A 24,452-nucleotide genomic window follows, 5' to 3' on the forward strand; every position below is an offset into this window, starting at 1 on the left:
GCTGTTGAAGATCTGATGACAGCAGATAAAAAAAGGCTGCAGAGACTTTGAGCTTCTGTGAAACACAGAGAGAGAAAAGAAAGAAATGAATGTCAAAGCTAATAAAGGTGAAGTTAGGAGCTGTGATGATGTTCATGTATCAGAAGCTGATCTGGCTGCTACAGAGACAACCCACACAGCTGCTGTGGTGAGGTGTGTGTTAAAGCAGAGGAACACAGTGCAGCCTAACACAGGCCCAAACATGACAACAAAGCAGGATTCAGGCTCTGTGAGAGGATTTCAAACAGAAGCTGGAGAAGAGAAAGGACTCTGTTGGACTACAGAAAGAAGGCAGCTGAGACCAGTCCCAGTGTTTCCATGGAGCCCAGTCTAACATTCATTTATACACTAACGTACAGAAGTGAATGGGAAAATGAATCCATAGTTTCAAATGTAGAAATAGTTCTCAGTTCATTTACAGAGTTTAATACAGTTCATGAGGAAATGAGAAATGTTCAAAACAGCAGCTGAGAACAAATCTGCTTCACAAAGTTGGATCCAATTCTAACATTTTGTGATGCACTTGAATGCAGCGTGAGCAGTTCACTGCCTAACCCCACAGAGACTATCAGTCTGGACTTTTCTTTATTTCTATTGGCTGTCAGTGAGATATCAGAGCAACCAGAGACTGTGGGTCTATGTATGAAGTCTAATTCATGTGCAGTTGTTGAAGTTGTAGAATGAGAAATGGCAGTTTGAGGTATTTCCCGCTTTCATTGTCCTGCTTGTGCTGATGAAAATGTTTATTGACATGTGAATTCATTCTTCAACACTCGATTCTGCCTGAACAACGTGAAAATGTTTCTTATTTTTGTGCAACACAATTCAACGCACTGAAGTATCGACTTGTTCCATTATCCAACAATGAAAACAGGAAACAGAGACAGCTGGCCTTCAAAGTAAAAGCTGCTCCTTTTGAAACGTGTTGGCGGTAAATGGAAGAAGAGCTGAAGGACGTAAATGATCTACGTGCCTAAATATTAAACCCAGCTGATATATTAGTGTGAGTGTTGCACAGCTGATAGCTGGCTGCTCCTCCTGGAGTCTCACACACTCTTTCTGCCTGTGTCTGACACCTGTTGCATTATGGGTAACAGGGATTCCAGGCCAGCCAGATTTTGACAATAAAGCCAAAGATGGCCTTTAGTGAATGTGGGACATGATGCTGACATGACTGCAGACTGGAGCCTGAACCAGGATCTGCCAGTTCCATGTAATCCCATCATTTTAATGTCATTATGTTCTGGATCAGATGTGGAAACATCACTGCCTATTTTATTGTTCACACTAAATCCATGATGGCTCCATGTGGCCACGGATGGATGTTCAGCTTACAGAGCCCTGGGCACAAATGTGTGATATACCCTCGCCAGCTGGATTTGAATGCTCTGCTTCTTTTCCTTCTTCAATAATTAGACATACAGGGCACACAGTGTGCGAACACTGAGGCCTCACTGGACTATGGAGAGGAAGCATCACAGTCCAGCTTCACTGAAGCCTTAAAGTCTCTGATATGAAATGAAGCAGCCAGAGCTTTTTCATGAGTGGAAATCCACTGTGACTGTGAGCTGCTGCTACAGCCTCCAGATTAGCCAGCAGCTCATCCTGCTCAACATTTTCTCACCAACTTTAATGGAAGTGTGATGTTTTCAGCTGGAGTGATGGTCAGGGTGGCCTCCCTCTCCTCTTCTTCTCCTCTTCCTCTTTCATTTGTAAAGCCACTTCTGCTGCTTTCATTCATTTGGAAGTCCTGTAGCTGAGTTTGGCAGAGACTAACAGCCTCGGCAGCAGAGGGGAGAAAGGCTGTAACACCACCACTTTACTCTGTTCTACCTGTGACATCATTTAACAGAAAACATAGATATGCTCATGTTTTTAGTATGTTTGGCTTGAAGACCTAAAATGTAAGAAAATCAAATGGTGCTCTTTATTATTGTGTTGGTTTAGTTTCCTGTCTCTTGGATGGAGCCCAGCTGTGCGTGGCCCCTGGGCCTGTGGTCAGAGTGTGTGTTGGATAATCCGGCCCAGGATGAGGCCAAACTGAAATGGGATTAAATGTCTGTCACATATTTGAGCCTAATTTAGAACATCATCCATAAATACTGAGTAATAACTGGACTCTCATACAGCAAGACTAAAATGCCTTTAAACATCAGGTTATCCTGCTGATCAAAGTCCAACACTGAGTTTGTAAGAACATGTTTGTCAATCATTTTGTTTGGTTTATGAGGAAAATGATTCAATAACTTCCTGCTAATACACAACATTTCATCATATTTCCTCATAACCCTCTTTTGTCTGACCATTTGAATCACATTTGAATTTCCAATAAAGGATCCACAGAGTTTGGTGACAATAATGACAGTAGATGTTTGTGTGAAAGTGCTGGAAGCAAATGAGTGTGAGATGTTCTTTCAGTGTTGCACTTTGTAGACGCTCCCTGAGCACTGGTCTCACAGCCAGCTGCACATAGAGACCAGTGTTGTTAGTCCAGGTCAGAAGATGACTTGTTGGAATGAAAATGAGCTTGTAGTTTGTCTGCTTTAATCATGTGACTGGAAAAAGGTGTTTGACTTCAGATATGTCCATTTCTTTCACACTTCACCTTTAAAAGTGAAGCCATGTGGTTCCTGGAAGGAAAAACACGACTTTTTCAAGTCTTTTTCATGTTTTTATGATAGATGTATGACATTAGATGTGGAAAATTCAGAGTTTTTTCTCTTGTTGTGTTTGTTTGAAGCTGCTTCCTGTTGGCTTCAGCTGTTTGGAGTTTCCATTTTCTAAACTTCTACATTCTGAACCTTCTTCAGCTCTGAACAGATGATGAAACACTGAATGATTTCAAGCTCACACTTTGTCTAATAAACGTACATCTTTAATTCTTTATACAGATTGTGGACCTGTGGTTTATTAGAGATCAGCTGTGATTATCTGGCAGCAGCGCTGAAGTCCAACCCCTCCCATCTGAGAGAGCTGGACCTGAGTTTCAACAACAAGCTGCAGGATTCAGGAGTGAAGCATCTGTGTGGTTTTCTGAAGAGTCCAGGATGTAAACTTGAAACTCTGAGGTCAGTCAGAATATTTTATTTGTGCTGAGATGAATATGATGTGAAAGTTGTGCTGACACTAAACTGCAGACATCAGGCTGATATTATACTGATCCACACTGAGGATCTTCATGGTACAGTCTGTGTTCTTCTTCTTCTCTGGTTTAGTCCATTGACTGCAGCAGAACAATGTTCACATTTCAAACCTTCAAAGAAGAAGAAAAATCCTCCACTGGATAATTCACTGTTAAACTCTAAAACTCTTCATCCCACCTTAAAGTCTGTGTGACACTGAAATCCAAAGCAAAATGTGCGTTTGCTTTACAGACAGCAGTCCAACACAAACATACACACATCATCCAAAACACAGTCCAACATCCAAATCTCCTCCACTGCAGCATGAATGATGGGAAAGAGAAGGAGGAAGACTCTGACATTCAGGGTTAGAATGAGTTTCATGAAGCAGACTGTGAAGATCAAAGCTGCATTAGAAGCTTACATGAATGAATGAGTGGACGGAAGTGGACAGAGATCATCTGAAGCACTTCAAAGGCTTTAAATCAGCACATTTCTCTTTATTCTTTATCAACTCTGTTAGTTTCTCTCAGTTTTCTGTGGAATGAAGCTAACAGCAGGCTAATAAGATGCTGACCAATAGGTTTCTATTAAAGGTTGTAATTTGTATCTGAAAAAGTGCTTTGGCTCAGCAGGGATCAGCTTACAGGTAGAATGCAGCTGCTGGATGGGATTAGCATGTCATAGCTATCTACCAAACTGCTAACTGGGGGATTTCAGGCCATCTATGGATCATTTTTGCTAACTGTTTATTCAGCTGAGGCTCACAGGGCTGCAGCCTGTGCCCTAGCTGTCATATGGCAAGAGGCGTGGTCCACCTGCACAGGTGAGCAGTCCATCACAGGGCCAACAGAGAGAGACAGAGAAGCACTCTCTCACATCCACACCTACAGCCAATTTAGAAGCACCAATGAACCTAAGCAGCATTTCATTGGACTGTGGGAGAACATCCAACCTCCACAGAAAGGCCAACAAGCTTCAACCTACAACCTTCTTGCTTTAAGGCACTAGTGCGAACCACTTTTCCCCATTTCAGCCCAAATCCTGCATCTTCCTGTTTCTGACTCCAGGCCAGCTCCACTAACACTTTCTCATCAGACACTGCCACCTAGTGGAGGAAGTCTTAGTTCCATTTGAAGCTTCAGATTACAGTTAGTTCCTTTACAAAGAGGTGGAGGTGGAGGGGGCACAGGACCATCATCACTGAGTGCCATAGGACACTTAACCTTTGTTTCCATATGCTGGGAACTTCCTGTTGTTCCAAGGAGGACTGGAAAATGTGTGAAAATCTCCCAGTCAGTTCCTCACAGCACACTTCAATCATTTCCCTCCTAAAGCATCAGGACCAGGGCTTTTTCTCTCTTTGGTCCCACTAAGAGATTTCCACACAAACACCTCATCAGTGGGACTCTCAGAGCTACCAGCCCATTGCTACAATCACAAAGCTCTTCATTGAAATCAATGATATCAAAGCTGGAATCCAATGAGTCCAAGTCTTCTGCTGATTCATCATCACATTCATCTTTGCTCCTTGTTCTGCATCCCCACCATGGACTTCATTCCTTTCCAAGCCAGCCTTGAGTGTCCTTTATTCAGCTCATCCTCTGCTTTACTTTTACACCTGATTTTAGCCGCTTTATCTCTCTTTGAACAAGTTTATGTGCCTCAGTCTTTTTTTTCTCTCCCTCATAACAAGACAGCTTCTTCTGCCTGAGAACATGTTGGAGTGATTTACTAATCCAGGGCTGCTTATTGGGGAAAATACTTCCTTTTTTCAAAGTAATCCCCATTATTCCCAGAAAGAAATGTCAGTAGAAATGATCTAGGTGAGAACATGAGCCTTTAACAAGTCCCAGTGGGTGCAGTCAAAGCAGTCCCTCAGTCCCAGTATAGAGTCTTTGGTCCAGACTGGAACAACTGTGTGCCCAGTTTGAGCTCTCTTCAGTCCTGTGACCTGACAGACCCAGAGGGGCCATCACATCACATGTAGAAGCTCCCCTAATGGAGCCACAACTCATGTCCAATACTCAGTCTGTCTTGTTGGACCAACTGGAAGAAAAGATTCAAGGACTTAGTCACAGAACAGAGATTCAAATCTCCAAAATCCAACTGGCTGCATCAGGACATATAGTCTGAAACTCTGCACAGTTTCCTGTTTGAAGCTGCTTCCTGTTGGCTTCTGCTGTTTGGAGTTTCCATTTTCTAAACTTCTACATTCTGAACCTTCTTCAGCTCTGAACAGATGATGAAACACTGAATGATTTCAAGCTCACACTTTGTCTAATAAACTTACATCTTTCATTCTTTATACAGATTGAAGCGCTGTGGTTTGTCAAAGGTCAGCTGTGATTATCTGGCAGCAGCGCTGAAGTCCAACCCCTCCCATCTGAGAGAGCTAGACCTCAGAGACAACAAACTGCAGGATACAGATGTGAAGCAGCTGTGTGATCTTCAGGAGAGTCCAGACTACAGACTGGAGACTGTGAGGTCAGTAGAGTGATGGAGTGAGTGGGTGGTGCTGTCAGCAGTATTGTACTAAACACAGTCAGTATGAAACAAAGATCCAGTGTTTCCTGTAAAGCTGCAGCTTCTCAGTGAAGCTGTGAGAGGAGAATGGTGACAGGCTTCAGGATTGGACACAAATACTTCCTGTTTCTGACCTTTATGGTCCCCATAGCAACGACTTTAGTGAGAGCAGATGTTTGGATGGAATTCCTCCAGTTAACAGCTGGAACCGTCCATCTGGATTGTTGGGCTTGTTGTTGGGGTTCCTACAGAGCTCAGAGTGGACACATCAAGGTTCTTCTAATGAATGAAAGTCCAAACTCAAACTAGGAGTGAAAAACGTTTTCATCAACTTCAATAAAAATCCAAAGATTAGAAAAAGTGAAGCAACAATGTGTCCTAGTACAGTCCCAGCACTGAAGTCCCTGCTGCTCTTTATAGTGATGTGTCGTTCGCGAACGAAACGGCTCTTAGAGCCGGATCTTTGAAGTGAACGACGCGAGCCGGCTCATTATTGGGAGCCGTGGGTTGTTTTTTTCATTATCTCACCCTCTCTTTCACCCTTTTTTTCGCTTCACTCCGCAAGCGAGACTTGTGCTTGCGCTGGGCAGAGGGGGGAGGGGCGGTAGTTACACTCGTAGTAGCGCAGGAACAGAGCAGGAGGGAGAGAGAGAGAGAGAGAGCCAGGGACAACAACGTCACAGAAAGGTATAGTGATCATCCACAACTATTTTCAGTTGCAGATGATAAAGGATTCAGAAAGTTTATTCATGCAGGCCCATATGACAGAGAATATGCATCTTCTTTTTGTTTTTCATATTTTAATTTATATTTAATTGTGTTGTGGTTTGCAGTGTTTTGTGTTGTTTCATTTTAAATTTGTTTAAAAGGAAAAAGATGAAAATTTAAATAGTTAAATGTTTAAAATGTAAATAGTTGTTTTTTCTATTATATGATTTATTTATCACATTTTATGTGGAGTTAATAAATAAAAGTATATTTACGGTGGCCCCTAGAGACAAAGCATGTACAAACTTCAAAACACGTAAAAACTCCAAAACACATTTCTAGCGTTAACTGAACTTCCAAAACAGAGCTACCTAGATCACTTACATTACACAATTGAAAGCATATGTGTATTGTTTGTGTATTTATACACAAGCACTCATATATATTTAAATGCGTTATAAAAAAAATGTTCGTTACTACCACACACCAAATCTGGTCGTTGGTACTTGCTGGCTTGTGTAGCTACTAGGTAACAAAAGCTCAACACTGCGCCTAGCATCCTGGAGCACTTCTGTTGTGTTTCGTACGTGCTTCAGAGTTTATTACGTGTTTTGGAGTTTCTTCATGCTTCCGGGTTTGTACGTGCTATGGAGTTTTTACGTGTTTTGGAGTTTTTACGTTTATATATATTTATATATAAACATATATAAATAAAACCACATTTTTTTACATTAGTAATTCCTTTTGTGCATAATTTCATATTGTTGTTAATAATAAATTAATTAAAGCAACAAAACAACCTGAAGAGCCGTTTGGGAGTTGAAAGAGCCGGTTCTCTAAAAAGAGCCAGAAATCCCATCACTAGCTCTTCATACTGGATGTGCTGCATCACTGACTGACAGTTGATGAAGAGTCTCTGGAAACACTCGTTTATCTCCTCTGCTCTTCCTCCTTCTCTCTGCAGGTGGAGGTGATGATGGTAAACAGGACGGTGTGTGTGCTGAGAGAGGAGCAGCTGTGTCCTGATGCTCCAGAGAGGTTGAAGCAGCAGCAGCTTGTGTGTAGAGATGCTCTGACTGGGCCATGTTACTGGGAGGTGGAGAGCTTCATCCAGCAGTGACTGACAGAGGAATGAAGTGCAGATGACTGTCAGTGCTGCAGAGTGAACTGCTCTGAGAACAGCTCCACTGTCAGACACAATGTAGAGTCCAGCATCATCCCTGTGTGTCCCTCTGGATCTGACAGAGGATCATCAGTGTATCTGGACTGCTCTGCTGCTGCTCTGTCCTTCTACAGTCTCTGCACAGTCTCTGGGTAATCTGGACTCAGAACCTTCTGGATCTTCTTCAGCTCGTTCTTCACAAAAGTGATGATGTTGTCCTCCAGCAGCTGGAACAGAATATTTATGAATGAGCCAATCAGACTGAAATCATGGAGCCAAACATCAGATCCATGTTGGACACACCGACAATCCACTGGTCTACAAAGAGCAGCATGGAGATGACTGTGAACAGAATAGATGTAACAGTAGTTGTTGTACATGTACAGACCATAAATATGGAGTCCAGCTGTGTTTGATGCTGCTGGGCAGACTGACCACTGGGAACCTCTGAGCTCTGCTGGTCCACTCTGTGGAGGAACCATGGAGAATTAGTGTCATTGTACCAACACACACACAGACACACACTTTGATTATTGAAATGTATCTGAAAGCTGTGTTCAGTTGTTTTTGCTGCTTCCCTCACAAATGTGCTTCTGAAAGAACTGTTAAAAATTCCCATAAACACTCGTAAACCTGTGAAGAGCCTTTTTTGAACAGTTTAAGCTGTTATATGTTGACTGACATCATATTAAATGCTGTGGATTCAGAATATGATGTCACTCAAGTTTACATGTGTGTGAAGGCAGACGAGTGAGTACTTTTTTGGTAATACAGTGTAAAGTTGCACTGATTGATTTCCATGAACAGCACTGTGATTAAATCTGAGCATCAGTATGGTGGGATTATCCACTACATCCACACCACTGTGGTCCAGTGTTGTCCTGATGGAGTAACAGCAGCCAGTATGATCCAGGCTTTAGCTACTGGGTCTCTGTGTGACCTCTCAGACTGTTTAACAGATCAGACACAAAGAGAATCAGAGCAGCTCTTTAAAGACAAACATGAACCCACTCAGGTCACACTTTCCCCACAGATATGAGCATCACTGTCCTCAAACAGCAAATGACCAAGTCTAACATTTGGATCTTTTCTCTTTGTTTTCTTTTTAATGAATCTTTGTAACAATCTGAGGATGTTTCAGGTCAGATTTATCCAGGAAACACAAACATGTAAAGGAGTCATCACAGCTCTCTGACCTCGTTGGTCCAGGTTCACCACTGAAGAGTGGAGGTTGACCTTTGGACCGGTCACTCCTCACAGACGGACAGCTGGACCCTGCAGACTGTGACCTCTGACCTCTGCAGACACAAACATGATTGAAGCAGCTGTGATCACACAGACTGCAGATGATGCAGCTGTTTCCTGTCAGTAACATCCTCTTAGATTAGAGTTCAGCTTTTTACAGGAAAACTGGACAAAACTGATTCTTGTTACAAATTCATTTTCATTTCCTCTCAGCTCACAAACACAGACAGAAAATCAACCAGAATCAACACTGATTATAATGTCAGTGCAGAATTATTTCTGTTACTCAGTGAGTTCATCTCTCTGACCTCGTTGGTACAGGTTCACCACTGAAGTCTGGAGGACGACCTTTGGACCCGTCACTGGTCACAGAAGGACAGCTGGACCCTGCAGACTCTGCTCTGTCCTCCTCTTCCTCCATCATCATCTTCTTGTGTACTTCAGTCAGTCTGAGAGGTAAACCACAAACACTCAGTGAGTTCACTGACCTGTCATGTAACCTAGAAACCAGGTCACCTGATCCACTTCACCGATCACAGAAACCTGGTCTCACCTGCTGACTGACATTTATGACCTTCCAACAACGAAACAAAAAAAGCAATAAATTGACAAAACAGCTCTGAGTGTGATGCAGTCAGCTCACTGCAAACTCCGACCTCAGTATGAATTAAAGCTCAGACACTTTAGGATCACATGATAGCTGTGACTGTCCTAGTTTAACATGTGAACTTCATACATGTAACATTGATGTTTATGCAGATCTCAGCTCGTCATTAAGTATTTAAGTCAATACCTTATATCATATCAAAATATGCAATTGAAAATTTATTTTTAAATATTTTTTAAGTGATTAAAATCGTGTCCAGAGTTTTTGTCAACACCATCAGATTTTTTTAAAAGTACAAAAAAATCAGGAATTATTGTGGGTAGCTTACACTCTGAGGTCCCCTTTACCACTTCCTGTTTGATACACATGCCATAAGGTCACTGCTGTGATAATTTTTTTGTTTTTATTTCATTTATTGCACACCTTTCTGATAAAACTCTGTGTCACAACCATAGTGCGTCAACACCAAAGTCGATGTAATGCAAGATTTAATTATTTTTCTTTGTAAAAAGAGCTTAATTTAGGTAGATTGTTGAAGCCATAAGCAAATGATGAAAAACAAGATGGCTTCTGTCAGAAAAACATGTGTTATGAGAGAAAGTAGGGTATTTTGTCAACACCATCAGACGTCAACGCCATCAGGATTTTTTCTAATGGTGTTGACAAATGCCACAAAAGTGTGCTATTCACCATTTATATTAAGTTATTTTTATTAATATTTCAGTCATATTACTTACTGTGTATTTTACTGATATTTCTGCTTTTCAGATGTGTCAAATATTATCAAATTTGCCTTATCTTGAATATCATTGTTTATGTATACATTATTAATCCTGTAGGAAAATGCTTAGTCCTCTGCATTTAACCCATTCACTCAGTGATGCAGTGGGCAGCTACAAATCCAGGATAGCCGCTGTTTGTTGGATTTGAATGCCCAACCTTCCGATCATGTGGCATCTACTGAGCTATCTCTGCCCCGAGAGCTGTTCTTTAAGTGATGATGTATGAATCCTGCTTCCGGGCACAAACTACTCTGTGTTTATTAAGCCTGTTGTGCTGTTAAAATGTTTTAATGCTTTTTATCTTGTTCTATTACATCTGAACAAGCCCCTAAAAACAGTCAGTGATCACTGTCAGCCTAACCATCGGGAACCCTCACGTTAACTTTTATCAAGTGGAAAAAAGTTAGAATTCATCCTCCAGCTTCACTGTTTATGTTATGCTAACATAGCTGTGTCGCTAGCCACCACATAGCACATCATTATATACCAGCTAGCCCAACTTCAGTAACCCTACAAACGTCACTGCTGTTTAATTTTCTGTCTTCATTTATGTTGGAAGTGACAGCAGAGCTGGTATATCATGTTCAGGTGGAAACAAGCAATCTAACTTATAACGCTGTTAAATTTCATATATTCTGTTATCATGTATGCCTGGATGTTACACCTGGTAGAGCAGCCACACTGATCATTTTATTAACGATGAAAGAATTTAGACAGTTTGTAACTCTCCTTTGACTTTGGGATCTGCAGCGGAGTTTGGACCTGGAAATGGCTAATGACATCAGACTTAAAGACCAGATAGCATCTCTATTGCTTAATGCATAATTGTGTTGTGAATATTCATCCTTAATCTGTAAAAAAGCATCAGGTTCAGAAAAACTATAGTAATTACAAAATGGTACATTTCAGGCTAGAATAGCAAAGGGGAACCTGACAGTAGAGGAACGGAAGAGAAGGAACAGGGATGATGAAAAAAGGAGAGAAAAAATTAACAGCCAGCCCGAGTTGAAGAAAGAGTTTCTCATAAAGGAAAGGGAACGATGGAGAAATAGACTGAAAAAGAGAAAAATAAAGAACATCAGTGATCTGAAAGAAAGAGAAAAAAGGCAGAAGAGAAGGTTTTGGAAGAAAGCACAGAGAGACAAAAGGAGAGAAAGTACAGCGGGGTCTAACAACCACACAACAAGGAGCAGTAGGCAGCTACTTGCTGGTGAACTATTAAGATGTAGAACTTGACATGTTCTCTGGCTGGCTGGAGCAGCATCTAATGACCAACTCGCAAAATAAGAATAAATCAACATACACAAAAAACTATCTGATCTGACGGTGCCCCAATCGGTTGATCTGCTGGTGTGTGTATATATGTGTGCGTGTGTGTCTCCTCTCTCTCTGTCTTTCCCCTCCGGCTCCACTCTTGTGTATACGGAGGTAACCTAGCAACAGGGGACCTCCAACCCGGAAGTGCTGTCGCCCAAAGCTGCCGCACCTGCAATCAATTCACCAGCTGCTGCCAATCATCTACCAGCTTGGGCAGGGATATTCAGTGGTGTGGTTGAGTGACAGACAGCGCTGGAGTATTGCACTAAGCCTGGCAGTGTTACGAGCTCAGCCAGTCACCCTGTGTTCGTGATAATTAACACCAGCCTTCACCTACCTGTGAGTCCTTTCCTCACCCACACGGCAACCACTGACATGATGGGAACCACCTGCTTTGGGAACTGGTCCCAGTCGGGCTTGCAAAGCTAGTTTCCAGAACCTGGAGGCCAACAGGAGCTGATTCAAAGCTGCACAGAGCCCATTTACATGCAGCCTAAGTTATGTTTGTTTGTTAGCCACGTGTCCCCACATCACATGCAGCCAATCATAAAGTTACTCAAAATACAAGGATTTTACATTTGCACCATTTCATTCTTGTGATAGTTAAACTGAGTTATTAGGATAAAATGCTTTTCAAAACAGCCAAATAAACCTGCCATAAAAACAGGCATGTATCTGACTGTGTCAGCTGAGTTATTAGTTACAACTCACCCAGCTTTTTCATTGGCTGTCCTCTTACATGTGACCTTGGCTACATTGTTGCTGAGTCAGAGTTTTCTCTAAGATTTCTCCACCCTGAGGTCAGGGGTCAGCTCTGTCTCACACTCAGTACAAACCACCAGCATCACTCAGTCTGCAAGTGTCACATTAGTTGACTGGTAGTGACGGTTGTGCCGATGCAGTGGATTTACCACATGTGAACTTACTGCAGTATTTTGACACAGATGTGCATTCAGATCCAACTGAGCCTGTCTGTGATCAACACCACGAGCAGCCCTCTAACATCACAGCTCAGCCTGTGCAATATTCACCTGTTAGTACTGAGCTGGAGATAAACTGAGCCTGTCAGCCACAGAGCACTAAACTGTTGTCCTACAGACAAACACATCTTTACACCCTGTCACACATCATTTGCAGCTTTGGATGAACTTTAGCAAAGGTCACTTATTAAAAACAAAAACAGCTGATTGAAAAGCCTGGCTGAGTGACACACAGACAGGTTTCAATATGTACACAATGATCTCCACACAGAGCTACATGAATTCATATGGACTGAAATAAAACCAGTTTTACTGCAATAACAGCTCCATAAGGTAACTCCCATTCCCAGCAACACACCCACTGTGTTTAAGGTGGACTGGATGAAGAGTCGTCAATAAGAACAGACAGATGAAGGTGAACAAATGCTCAAACATGTGAGATAAAGGCTCTGTACTTGTGCTGGTAGATGTCTGGGTCTGGGCTGGTTCTGATGTACAGGTCATCCATAGACAGCCGTGCAGCACCGCGTACCTCATCACTCCAATCCTGTTTTTAATCTACAAGGAAACAAGAAGGCTCACTGCTCTGTGCAAGCAAATATGTTTTTGAAAGGATTTCCTCAAACTACCAGTCTTTACATCTTGTACAAGCACATCAAACATTATCAGGAAATGATGCTTTTTTTCTTCTTTGAAAGCTGTGATGCTGCTTGGAGACATAATTACAAAAGTAACATGTTCAGCAGCAGCAGCTCAGAGCTGGAAGTACAAGTGTGGCAACATGTGGCCAGAGTGGTGACAGAGTTGAACACTAACCTCTGTTATGGTGGATAAATAATGCAGCTGCAGTATTAAGGCTCCTCATGGCTGCACAATACATGCATCAGCAAAGGGCAATAATCCCAACTAGGAGTAGAGCCGAACCCCAATATGGTATTTGGAAAGGCACAAATAACATGTATTTTACGAATACTTATTTTGAACAAATACTTTAAAAAATATTTGTATTCGGGAACAAGAAAAACTTTATATCAAAAAATTGAGTTTCCTTATGAGACCTCAGTGCATGACTGGATGAGTGAGTGACACAGGCTGCTGCACACAGCAACAGAGAGGCCCTCTGGAGGTCAGAACACAAACTGCATGATGTCACTGTAACCACCACAGAGACAGGAAGTGTTTTTAAATGATGAAACACTGAAATGATGCTAACGGCTGTCGTTAGGCTCACTGACAGCAGTGCTGATGTGTTCATGTCAAACACTGGCTCAGGTCAGACTCCCTCATCCTTCTCCAACATGAGGCCGCCCTCAGACCCACAGGAGCTCTGACCTTTGACCTCCTGACCCCAACCATTTTAGTCTCTTTGCATCTTTAAATGCAAATCCATCCAAACTGTAGCCGAGAAAAAGAAGCTGGAAGCTGTTCTATGAATGATGTTCATACCAGAGTTTCTGTTTCCAGCTCAGACGTGTTAAACGCTGCTGCTGTGATACATTTGTCATTTCCTGCGTTCACTACCATCCATGTCAAAGCGCTGAAGTCATCTGATCACTTTAATGCAGTAAAACAGGAGCTGTAAGTCTGACATTTATTTACTGTCATCACAAACACACAGCTGGATTAGCACCAGACAAAGGGCTGATAAACTGAAAACCATTATTTGATTTTTATTATTATATATCCTGTTTATGTGGATGCACTTTTCTATCTGTCAGTGCTGAAGCAGACGTCACTGATCACATGACTCTGAGGGATGTTTCCAGCACCTCGCTGAATCTGAGCCATGAAGATTTAAGGCGGCTCTGAAGGCAAAGCAGGTCTGAGCCTGTGTTAGCAAGCTGTACCTAATAAAGTGGCAGCAAGGACTCAGTCAGTAATGATAAGAGCCAGCAGGGGGCAGCACAGAGAGGTGAGGCACTGTCAGAGAAGCTGGCTGACATCAGACTGGTGATATTCCATAATCTACACCTGAAATAATAAACAGGTTCAGCTCTCTGTTTTGCTGCAGGGTCTCTTTGTTCTTCATTCTTCACATATCCGTGTTGAGCTGAATGTAAATCCTGAGGCTGAGTGGTCTTTGTACAGGGCAAAGCTATGAGCACAAACAAGAAGTGAGGAAAAATCCAGGCAGCCAGCCTGTGTCTGTCCTACCAGTCAGACAGCTCTTTTAAATCACCATTTTAAAAAACATTTTAAAAACCAGTTTTTTATCATGGAATTCAAAAATGAATTTACAAATGCCAAATTTATTCTAAAATTCATTATTTAATCACAGAATTCTTTATTTTGATGCACGTGGCTCTTGTGGTCCTCCATAAATTTCATATATACAATATTGTTTTTAATGAGCAGCTGCAGGTTTTCATCGTTCTTCTTCACTTGGACAACATCATCTTCACATTTTAATGTTTTTACAATAACAAAAGATCAGAAACAATTACCAAGTCTGCATGAAAATATAGATATACAACTTGTAGACTTGTGTTACTTCTATGTTTGGAACGTGACACAGTTCAGAGTCTGAGTTAAAGTTGTGGCTCATAACTTATTGTTCTACCCAAGTACGGATCTAAAACCCCGACATAAAGCAATAACAGATCAAAATATTACATAATACATAATGTACATAAATAATCTATATACTTCATGTCAATGATCTGTGTGTGTGCTGGTTGAAGGTCTGACATCAGCATCACGTCACCTGTGAGCAGCGAGCAGAGAACAGGTGAGTCTGTTTATATTAATAACCTCCACAGATGTTAGCAGATTATGATCAGATTATGAGCTGGAACATTTCTAAATGATGATTCAAGTCCATTCATCATAAATCTGAGCGTCAAATATAGAAACAATACTTTTATCATTTCATCTTCATCTTTACACTAAAATGTTCACAAACATGTCTAACACGAGCAGCATTTATCATCATCTGAAAGCTTCAGGTGAACATTCCATCCTGCTGTTGTCGATGGTGCAGGCGTACTGCTCCTGAAGATACTTCCTGTCAAATTTCTGTCCAGTCGACTGATCACAGAGACAACCAGAGATGTGAAGAGTGGCTTTAAACCTGGAGGAGAGGAGCACCAGGGACAGAGCCAAGGTCACCACAGAGAACGGGACGCTTTCATATTCCCGTTCTGGGAGGATGAACGGGATGACGATGCGGTTCCTTCCTGGTGGGCCGTGTTTAGCTGAGAGAGACTCAAAGCGTTTCCACACTCCATCATCATCTGGTGAAAGGGGGCTAATCGTGATGTTTGGGACCATCTGTGCTCCAGCTTTCTTCAGTGAGTTCCAGTGATCTGGCAGGTTCACAGGTCGATGTTTGTCATCAGGAATGGTACAGCCTTGTTTCCTACAGTAAAAAACTCTGTGCTGAGGCCTCAGTTTTCCTGTAGCGATACCGTACGGTAAACCAGAAGTGACGCAGTTCCAGGGAGAATACAGGAGCACGTCAGTGATGGTGGGCAGAGGCAGGTAACAGCTGGCTGGGATCATGAAGTCTCTGATTGCTCCATGAGCCACAAAGGTGATGTGAACATCATCGCTGTGGTTCTTCTTCTCCTCCTCATCAATGTGTTTCTTCAGGAAGTCAAACATGTCTGTGAGTTTGCTGAAGGCGTCAGATTCTGAGTTTTTTCTCAGCCACTGCAGGACGACTTCATCTGTGCAGCTTCTCATTGCCAGCTTTGTCAGTCTTTGCCTTTCATCACAGCTGCTCAGTCTGTCCTCTCTGCAGTGTGTAAATAACCTCTGAAACAATTTGCTGAAACAGGAATTATAGAAAAAACATTTTAAGCACAGCAAATATTTAATCTGTCCACAGATGCATCCTGAAACAAAACACAGAGAAAATCTTCTCGTTTCATTTCACTCTTTGCTTCCAAACTTACTCCAGTTCCTCGTTTCTGTCCATCTCCTCAGAGGAAGTTTGACTGTCTTTAACGTTGTCCTTCAGGTGCTTCCTGCGGTCAATAATCAGCAGCATGTGGGTCAGATCTCAGGTACATGAATACAGACTCTTGGCTCATCTTCGGTATTTTGAAAAGCTTGCAGTAAAAATGATCAGAGTTCAGTTAAAGATTATTTCGTTGCTGGGAAACAAACACTCTTTGTCCTCAAACTGAAAGAAGAAGAACGTTCCTGCATCATAGACGTTGTTTATTTGTCTGATTTAAACCTGAATAAAATCCTAAAAACAGCTAGCCTCTGTTTGTATTCATGCTTCATGCTTGGTTGGTTAAAAACTGTTGATGACATTTATACCATAATGTATGAATGTTCAGTTATGGACCAGCCTGCTCATCATGTGGACAAACTAACAAAAGAACATTTCAGAAAGACAAAAACGTCAGCTTACCTGCTCCAAAACGTCCACTCTGACCCTGTGCAGCCTGTGGAATAGAATAGGGCAGAAAAGACCTTTAGTCGTGGCACGCCACCATGCTGCAGGTCTCTGATTGGCTGACTAAACAAGCTGTATGGTATGAAAGTACCTGCACAGACACCAAATGAAAGTAAAACCTGAGCGGGGATTCCCCAAATGTGAAAACAAAAGTAAAAACATGACTCAGAGTTTCAGTACAAAGAGCTCAGCAGGACCTCAGAGCTGTGGTCAAATTCATGAACACGAAGTTAGGCCTCTACACCAACGTGACCGTATGGATTACATCTGCCCATCACTGGTGGATTTAATAGCCCTTCCCACAGCCACAGGTGTCAGTGGCTCCAACTTCGGGGCCCACACCTTTGTGATTAACCCACACCTGTTTGCTTCATCTTATTTCTGTTTCATGTGGTTCTTTGTTTTCTACTTTGGCTGTGAGAAGCAGATTTTTTGTTATAAAAACATTATATACAGCTGCTGCTATAAGTTTGTTTACAACCTCTCTCTCCCACAGCGTGTCTGTGTCCTGTCTTCCTCACCCAACCGCCAGCTGGTTGCGGCAGATGGCCGCCCCTCCCTGAGCCTGGTTCTGTTAATAATACATACAGAGAAAAAACCCAACAATCATATGACCCCATATGATCAAGACCTTTGGAGACAGTGAGAAGGAAAAACTCCCTTTTAACAGGAAGAAACCTGTAGGCTCTACCTTACAGTATAAAGCACCTCTTGTGATTTGATGCTGTAGAAATAAAATTAAATTACATCTTTATTCTTTCTTTTCTTTTATATTATTGAAAAAAATTAAAACAAAGATGACGCAGTCAGCCATGTTCCCCATGTCCTGTTTTATTAGGAGCAATAAAAAAAGCGGAGGCGTCGCCCTGAAGCCTGACCTTTGTGTTCATGTATTCTGTCATGGTCCTGGGTTGGTGACCCGGTGTTTTTGGTTTTTGTACTTTTACTTGTGACATTGTTATGTATTATGACTGTTGTGTTTTGGTTTCCTAGGGTTTAGTTTGTGCTCCCTCTGTTTGGTGTCATCTCTGCTGTGGATCCCCTGTAGTGTAGTCAAGTCTCTGTGTTTAGCCCAAGTCTCTGAGTCTGTGGCTGTGTCCCAATTCAGGGTATGCACGCTTGATATTTGGGGAAATCGACGGCGCATTTGGAGTATGCATTTGAAGTACACTTTGAATTGGGTGAGCCGTCGTCACGTGGCGTTAGCGTGTGTGTGTTTTTCCTGTTTTACTTTGAAGGTCACAAAATAAACTTTTAAGATATTTTCAGGCGAGAATGTAGCTGTGTAAATTTCAAATATCTGCTCGATTTATCAAGACATCACATATTTGCAAAAATGCTCCGACGTTTTCGGAGACGTCCATTTGTTTTTCATGCTTTGTGGCGGCTTTTGGACATCTGTGGCATTTATTAATGTCAAATCTAGCCTTTATTTAACAACATAAGCAAACTCTATGTTACGATGATTGCACAGCCATTAAGGATCAAATCAATGTTCTGTTTTTTCTCCCTCTGCTTGCTTCTTACTGTCTTTGAGGCTCGGGACCAGCACTCCTGCTGTTGGACAGAAAGACATCAGTAAGTATTTTGGTTTTCCAATATATTAGCAACTGTCAGTGACATTTATATTAATCAGGCTGAACTTTAATCATACTTTAGATCAGCCTGTTTTACTTATTGTTTTGTTTGTGCTTTGGTTTGGGGAAGTTGTTTCTTTACTGATCTTTTCCTGTCTTCTGTTATTAGACTTGAGATATGACTGCACGATGCTGTTGCTGTGACTCCAGTTAATTCTACAAGACATGCTGTGTAAGTAAACAAACAGCAACAGTTTGGTCTGCATTTCTTGAAAGATCACATCCCCTAAACTTAGTTTAGAGGGTCTACACTGTATATAGTGAAGTCTGCAAGTTTTCTAACAGCAAAATTTGTTTTGTGCCCAAAATCATTTTGCAGATCATTAGAATGAAAGTTATTGGCCATGTTTGCATAGCCCTTTTTAAAATGATGCTTTCATGACATTATTGTGTGTCGGTTGGTGGTCAGGGCTATCCAGACTGACAATTGGGACATTGAATGTCACCTCTCCGGTGGGGAGGGAGCCTGAGATTGTCTAAATTGGAGTCTGTTTTATACCAGAAGCAGAAAAAAATGTTTTAAGAAAGCAATTAAGTTCATGTTCCAAAAAATATGATTGTTTGCTTGCAGGACACCAGGAGAAATGAGTCCTCCGTCACAGATGGTGTGGTCAGTGAAGATGGTCGCCTGCAGGTTCAAGCTCATTGCATCTCCAACCCACATCCACTGCCACTGTACTGAAGGGAAGTTAAAGACTTTCTTCTGCACCTACATTTGGATCACCTCGATCCATGACAGTCATTCAGGCAGTAATGCCTGGACTGGAAACAAGCATCCTTAAAATAATACAACATTCCAGCTCCTGTGTTGGAATGGAAAACAAATGTGTTGTTTAAATCAGAGACTGCACTTGTGACATAAATATTTTATTTTGATTATATAAGTAATGTAAGTGCAAAACAAACTTGTGGTAGGCCTAAACTTATTTTCAGAATAATTACATCTGAGACTTTGTTTCACTGTAAGATTATAACAGTGATGGCAATATTGTTTGTTGTTCAGTAGAACAGTGTCCAGTATGTTGGCTGTTGTACTTTGTTGTGTTTGAAAATAAAAGTTGGGCTCATTTTAACATCATTACAAAAATTGTTGTTAATTATTTTTAATCATATTCATGGTACCACAAATTTCATTTAGTTGAACTTGAAATGTTTCTCAGTAGGTAAACAATTAGTATTGTACAGTCAGAAATATCAAGTTATTCTTAATACTGCAGACTTGCAATGTATAAGGTGTCCTAACAGTCATCTTAAGTAAGCTTTACTTAGTTTTTTTGAGGCAACGAGTTTCCATAATTTTTTTGAGTTCTGGGAACTAATTAGATTTTACAGTGTGACAGACAAACACAAAGTACCAGATAACTGTAAAGTGAAAATGATTGACATGGTTTTCAGAATATTAAGCAAATAAAATCTGAAAAGTGTCATGTTGATTAGCTTTCAGTTCCCTGTACTCTGATACCTCTAAACAAAATCCAGTGATATCAATTGCCTTTAGAAGCCAACCAAATTAGACAAGTTTGCCTGTGTGTAATTTAGTCTCATTATAAATACAACTGCTCTGTGAGGGCCTCAGTAGTTGGTTACAGAACATTAATGAACAAACAGCTTCATGAAAACCAAGGAACTCACCAGGCAGGTCAGGGATAAGTTTAAAGCAGGTTGACCAAAAGTCATTAAAAGTCCCATCTGCAGTTTGCCTGGAACCATGTAGGGGACACAGCAAACAGTGGAAGAAGGTACTCTGATCAGACGAGACCAAAGTTAAACTTTCTGGCCTATATGAAAGGCACTACATGTGGTGAGAAAAATAACAGCATCATCACCTCATCACCCTGAACGTGCCATCCCCACTGTGAAACATGGCAACATCATGCTGTGGGGATGTTTTCCTTCTACAGGGACAGAGAAGCTGGTCAGAGATGATGGGAAGATGGATGGAGCTAAGTAAATGGGAATTCTGGAAGAAAACCTGTTGGAGGCTGCAAAGGACTCGAGCTTGGGATGTAGATTTACCTTCCAGCAAGACAATGACCCTAAATAGAGCTTGAGCTGGTTTACATTGAAGAATGGGCAAATATTTCAGTCTCTAGATGTGCAAAGCTGGTAGAGACATACTCCAAAAAATTGCAGGTGTAACTGTAGCAAAAGGTGGCTCTATGAAGAGCAGGGGGGTGAACAGAAATGCAGCCACACTTTTCCAAATTCATTTGCCTAGAATTTTGACAAGCATGTATTATTTTCATACCACATCACAATTATGTGCTACTTTCATAGAAAAGGTCAATAAAAGATCTTTTGTTTGTGGTTGCAAGGTGACAAAATGTGTAAAAGTTCAAGAACTATGAATAATTTGTCAACTTCAAATCACCACACAAGCACACATCAGTTCACATGCATGTACACATGTGCAGAGTAAAAGCATATGTGTGCATGCAACTTCAAAAGTTAAAGTAGAAAAAGACTGCAGACTTTAGGAACAATATGGAATGAGTGATAGTGTCATCACCTTTCCATGATTTGGAAACATTTGTTTCACCTTAAATCTGTTTTTTTTTTCTTAATTGCAAAAACTGTAAAATTTGAATGATCTTTTTTGTCACTTCACTGTCTCCCTCTTGTATCTTTGCTACACATTGGATATAATTTTTCTTACCATGATGATGCATGATCTTTACTCTCGAATCATTTTAATGGCTTCAGGAAGTTGGCCCTCTGCTCCAAATTACTGTTTAATAGGCGATTTGTTCTTTACTCTAGTTTGTTCCTTGATTGTAAAATCTGGTATTTTTGCAAATTTGGCTCAGGGAGACCTGAAAGCCAGGAGACAATTTATTGTATTGGCCACAAACAATCTCATGGAGGAAAAAAATCCCCATAAATATTAATAAAGATTTCTATCAGAGCAAATTATCTCTCTCTCTAACCACGTCCTAACCTAGCAGTCATATGTAGCCTTTAATTAATCCTGCATTTTTGTCAAAGACATTTGTCACCATGAAATTAATAGTTTAAAACGGCAACACGTGAGCAGATTCACTGAGTAATCAGAAACGTTTTGCATGAATCTGGACATTAGATTTAAGCTTGAAGTTTTAACCTAATCAAATATCACTTGGTAGAAGCTCCTTACCGTTTGAAGAAATCTCTTCTCAATCTGCTGTCCTCTTCTGCTTGCATCTTGTATTTTTTCCATCTGAGACTGACGTTATTCCATCTTAATTATTTTTCTCCGTGAAAAACACAGCAGCTCATCTCATCCCGGGGCGCCAGGGCCTCGAGCTCCGGGTCTCAGCAGAAAAGTGCCGATAAACGTTGCAGGCTGATCCAGGTTCTAGTATGTGACGTCACAGCTGGAACACTGTTACGCCTCTGCGTAACCATGGTTACACGGGACGCTTTGGAGCTCAGCAGCAAAAGATTTCAGGTTAAACTCTAAAACCAAATAAAATCAATATACTGTACATGTGTATAGTGTAAGCGTTCATTTTCTGGAAGAGGCTGTAAAACGGAGTTAAAAGGTGACCGATGGCAGCCGTACTGAGGTGAGTTGTTGAGGATATGTCAAGCACGGCTGTTTTGTGCTCTTATACACTGTTAGCCTGTTCTGGCTGGCGTTAGCGAAGCTGCTTTCAACTGGATGTCACATTGTTGAACTCTGATGATTAATGAACTCTCGATGTGACGATGTGAGCATGTAATTGTAACCCTGTGTTCATTTAGGCGTTTGATACCGTTTAATATCCAGTCCATCTGTCTGGTGTTTTTAACATGCCCTGGAATAATGTAAAGTAGTGATGTTCGATTCGTGAACGAATCGTTCAATACTCGAGAATCACTTTACTGACTCGTGAATCATGATTCACAAGCGCAACTGACTCACTGACTCATCCCTGTTGCTGTTAGCAAACTAATTCCATTAGTAGAAATATATCTAGCTTATAATTAAAATTGTGGGGAAATAAACAACAGCCAGTTTATTAACAAAAACATTCCTGCTCTGAACTGGAAGAAAAAACCCTGAGTAGAAGCTCACATCAAGACAATAGCTCCTCGGTTCACAGTAGCATCGCTCAGCTAGCATGCTAACAGCACATCTGAGGTACTCACCCCCTCCCTCGCTGTGCTGAATCATAGCGTAAGGCGAATCACTCACCCCCTCCCTCCTGGCTCACAGCTCAAACGAGTTGAACGAATCACTGACTCACTGACTCACCCCCTCCCTTCCTGTTAAGAATCACTCACTGATTCACCCCCTCCCTCGTGGCTCACAGCTTCTTCTTCTTCTTCTTGGTTGGCAACCAATGTTAAGGCACTTCATCGCCCCCTGGCTCACAGCTCAGTGGACATTTAGATGAGAAAATATATATTTGACACATTTAAGGAAAATACAAATAAAATAAAAATTAATAAATGTTCCCTTTAGAATTTTTTTTGTTCTTTTTTGCTCTAAAGAAAATAGTTGTTTTCTTTTACAATCATTCATCTTAGCAGTAGGATTTACATTAAAAGATAAACAAATTAATTTTGAGTGAAAATATACATTTTTGCACTCTCTGTTCAACTGACTCAAATGACTCAAATGACTCAAGAAACCCGATTCACTTTGGTGAGTGACTCATTAAAACTCGATTCAGTAAAAAGAATCAAATTTACCATCACTAATGTAAAGTTTTACAATGCCGGTGATTTACGACTCTTTCGCGACAGTCAGCTGGGGAGTAAACTGTGGCGGTTCTCAGTGGTAGCTCATGTGAGCCAGCAGTGACATCTGTACATGCAGTAGCCTTAAAATGCTGATTATTTATTCTCCTGCTAGGTAAGAATTGGTGTTTTATACATACATTGTTTCTTTCCGTATGTTATCGTTTGATTATGTTATGATGTGTGGTTAATGATGATTATTAGTGTGCTAATCGTGAATAAGCTAGTAAGCTTGAAAATTAGCAGCCATGTTAAGCGGACTTCGGTGATCAAGTTCGTGTGTGACTGTTTGGAATATGGCTGGCACTACTTTTAAGAAGCAAGCTAAAGGGATGTGTTTTAAAAAAGGTGCAAGGACCTAACTCAGTGAGTGAGTGTGTTCAGTAAGTTGTCTTTCATGTTGTGCATTTGAACTAGCAGACTGTACTGTTGTTGTTTAGGGGCTATGAGCACACAGTTTATCAATATGCGTACTTGTGCGTACTTGCGTTCTCGTGTACTCGTGAAACGTCATCAGTCGGAGACCAAGTACTGTTCCAATTCGAAGTACGCATCACGCCGAGAACGCGGAAAAGTCCCGGATGTGTTCTCGATCCGCCCATTTTATCGAGCATGCATCGGTGTCACTACCCGATCCGTACCGGAAACCCGATCGGTACCCCGCATGCGCAAATCTTACGTCACTTCCTCTCTTTGCCAACATTGCGACATTCAATATATTTGAATGATGCGGTTAGCGCCCAGTTAGCTCCTAGCATTTCTCAACAGCTCTGCCTCATTTTCGACTGCCCGGGACATTTAAACAGTGGATAATCCGTATACAAACAAATTCATGCTTTTCTCCTCAACAGAGAGCTTCCCCTGATTGAACAACAGCACCGTAAAATAAGAAGAACGGTGCCGAATTACAGACTTAATAATACTGACTTAGTAATGTGTCACGTAAAGATTCATCAGTCAGATTAAGTGTTTACTGACAACTGACAGTGATAGCGGACATCATCATCACTATTCCAACAATCCTCTTCGCACAGACAAGCATAAAAACACTCGACTATCACTAAATCAAATTAAACATGCATTTGTAATGACGCTGCTTCAGTTTAAAATACGGTTCATTCGTTTGGTAGGCAGGTGTCGATATCCTCGTACACTGGGGAGTAAACTGCCATTAAACGAACAGAAGAAGAAGAAAACCCCTGCACATGCGCAGTA

At 41.3% G+C, this 24,452-nt stretch overlaps 2 protein-coding genes and 1 long non-coding RNA gene across 4 annotated transcripts in view; 2 read left to right on the forward strand and 1 right to left on the reverse strand.

Annotated features, from left to right (window-relative positions):
- LOC134624182 (protein NLRC3-like) overlaps positions 1-8,337 on the forward strand; it is a 41,667-nt gene extending 33,330 nt beyond the window's left edge. The window contains exons 7-9 of one of the 2 annotated variants that reach the window (XM_063469168.1): positions 2,931-3,107; positions 5,475-5,648; positions 7,360-8,337. In XM_063469168.1, coding sequence (XP_063325238.1) covers positions 2,931-3,107; positions 5,475-5,648; positions 7,360-7,369 — 361 coding nt within the window. In that variant the 3' untranslated portion in view covers positions 7,370-8,337. The remainder of the gene's footprint in view (positions 1-2,930; positions 3,108-5,474; positions 5,649-7,359) is intronic. The other variant, XM_063469169.1, reaches the window with a different exon arrangement.
- The window catches only part of LOC134620315 (NACHT, LRR and PYD domains-containing protein 12-like), a 290,226-nt gene extending 280,857 nt beyond the window's left edge, over positions 1-9,369 (reverse strand). Inside the window, exons 1-3 of the mRNA XM_065470093.1 lie at positions 9,356-9,369; positions 9,111-9,251; positions 8,754-8,855 (exon numbers count right to left, since the gene is read on the reverse strand). Coding sequence (XP_065326165.1) covers positions 8,754-8,855; positions 9,111-9,251; positions 9,356-9,369 — 257 coding nt within the window. The remainder of the gene's footprint in view (positions 1-8,753; positions 8,856-9,110; positions 9,252-9,355) is intronic.
- Positions 9,370-17,855: 8,486 nt separating this feature from the next.
- Positions 17,856-19,385, forward strand: LOC134624218 (uncharacterized). Its single transcript, XR_010093484.1, has 3 exons — positions 17,856-18,474; positions 18,643-18,705; positions 19,105-19,385. It is a non-coding gene; the product is annotated as an uncharacterized LOC134624218 (long non-coding RNA).
- The last annotated feature ends 5,067 nt before the right edge of the window (positions 19,386-24,452 follow it).

The sequence above is a fragment of the Pelmatolapia mariae genome, linkage group LG3_W (assembly GCF_036321145.2).
Source record: "Pelmatolapia mariae isolate MD_Pm_ZW linkage group LG3_W, Pm_UMD_F_2, whole genome shotgun sequence".
Lineage (NCBI taxonomy): Eukaryota > Metazoa > Chordata > Actinopteri > Cichliformes > Cichlidae > Pelmatolapia > Pelmatolapia mariae.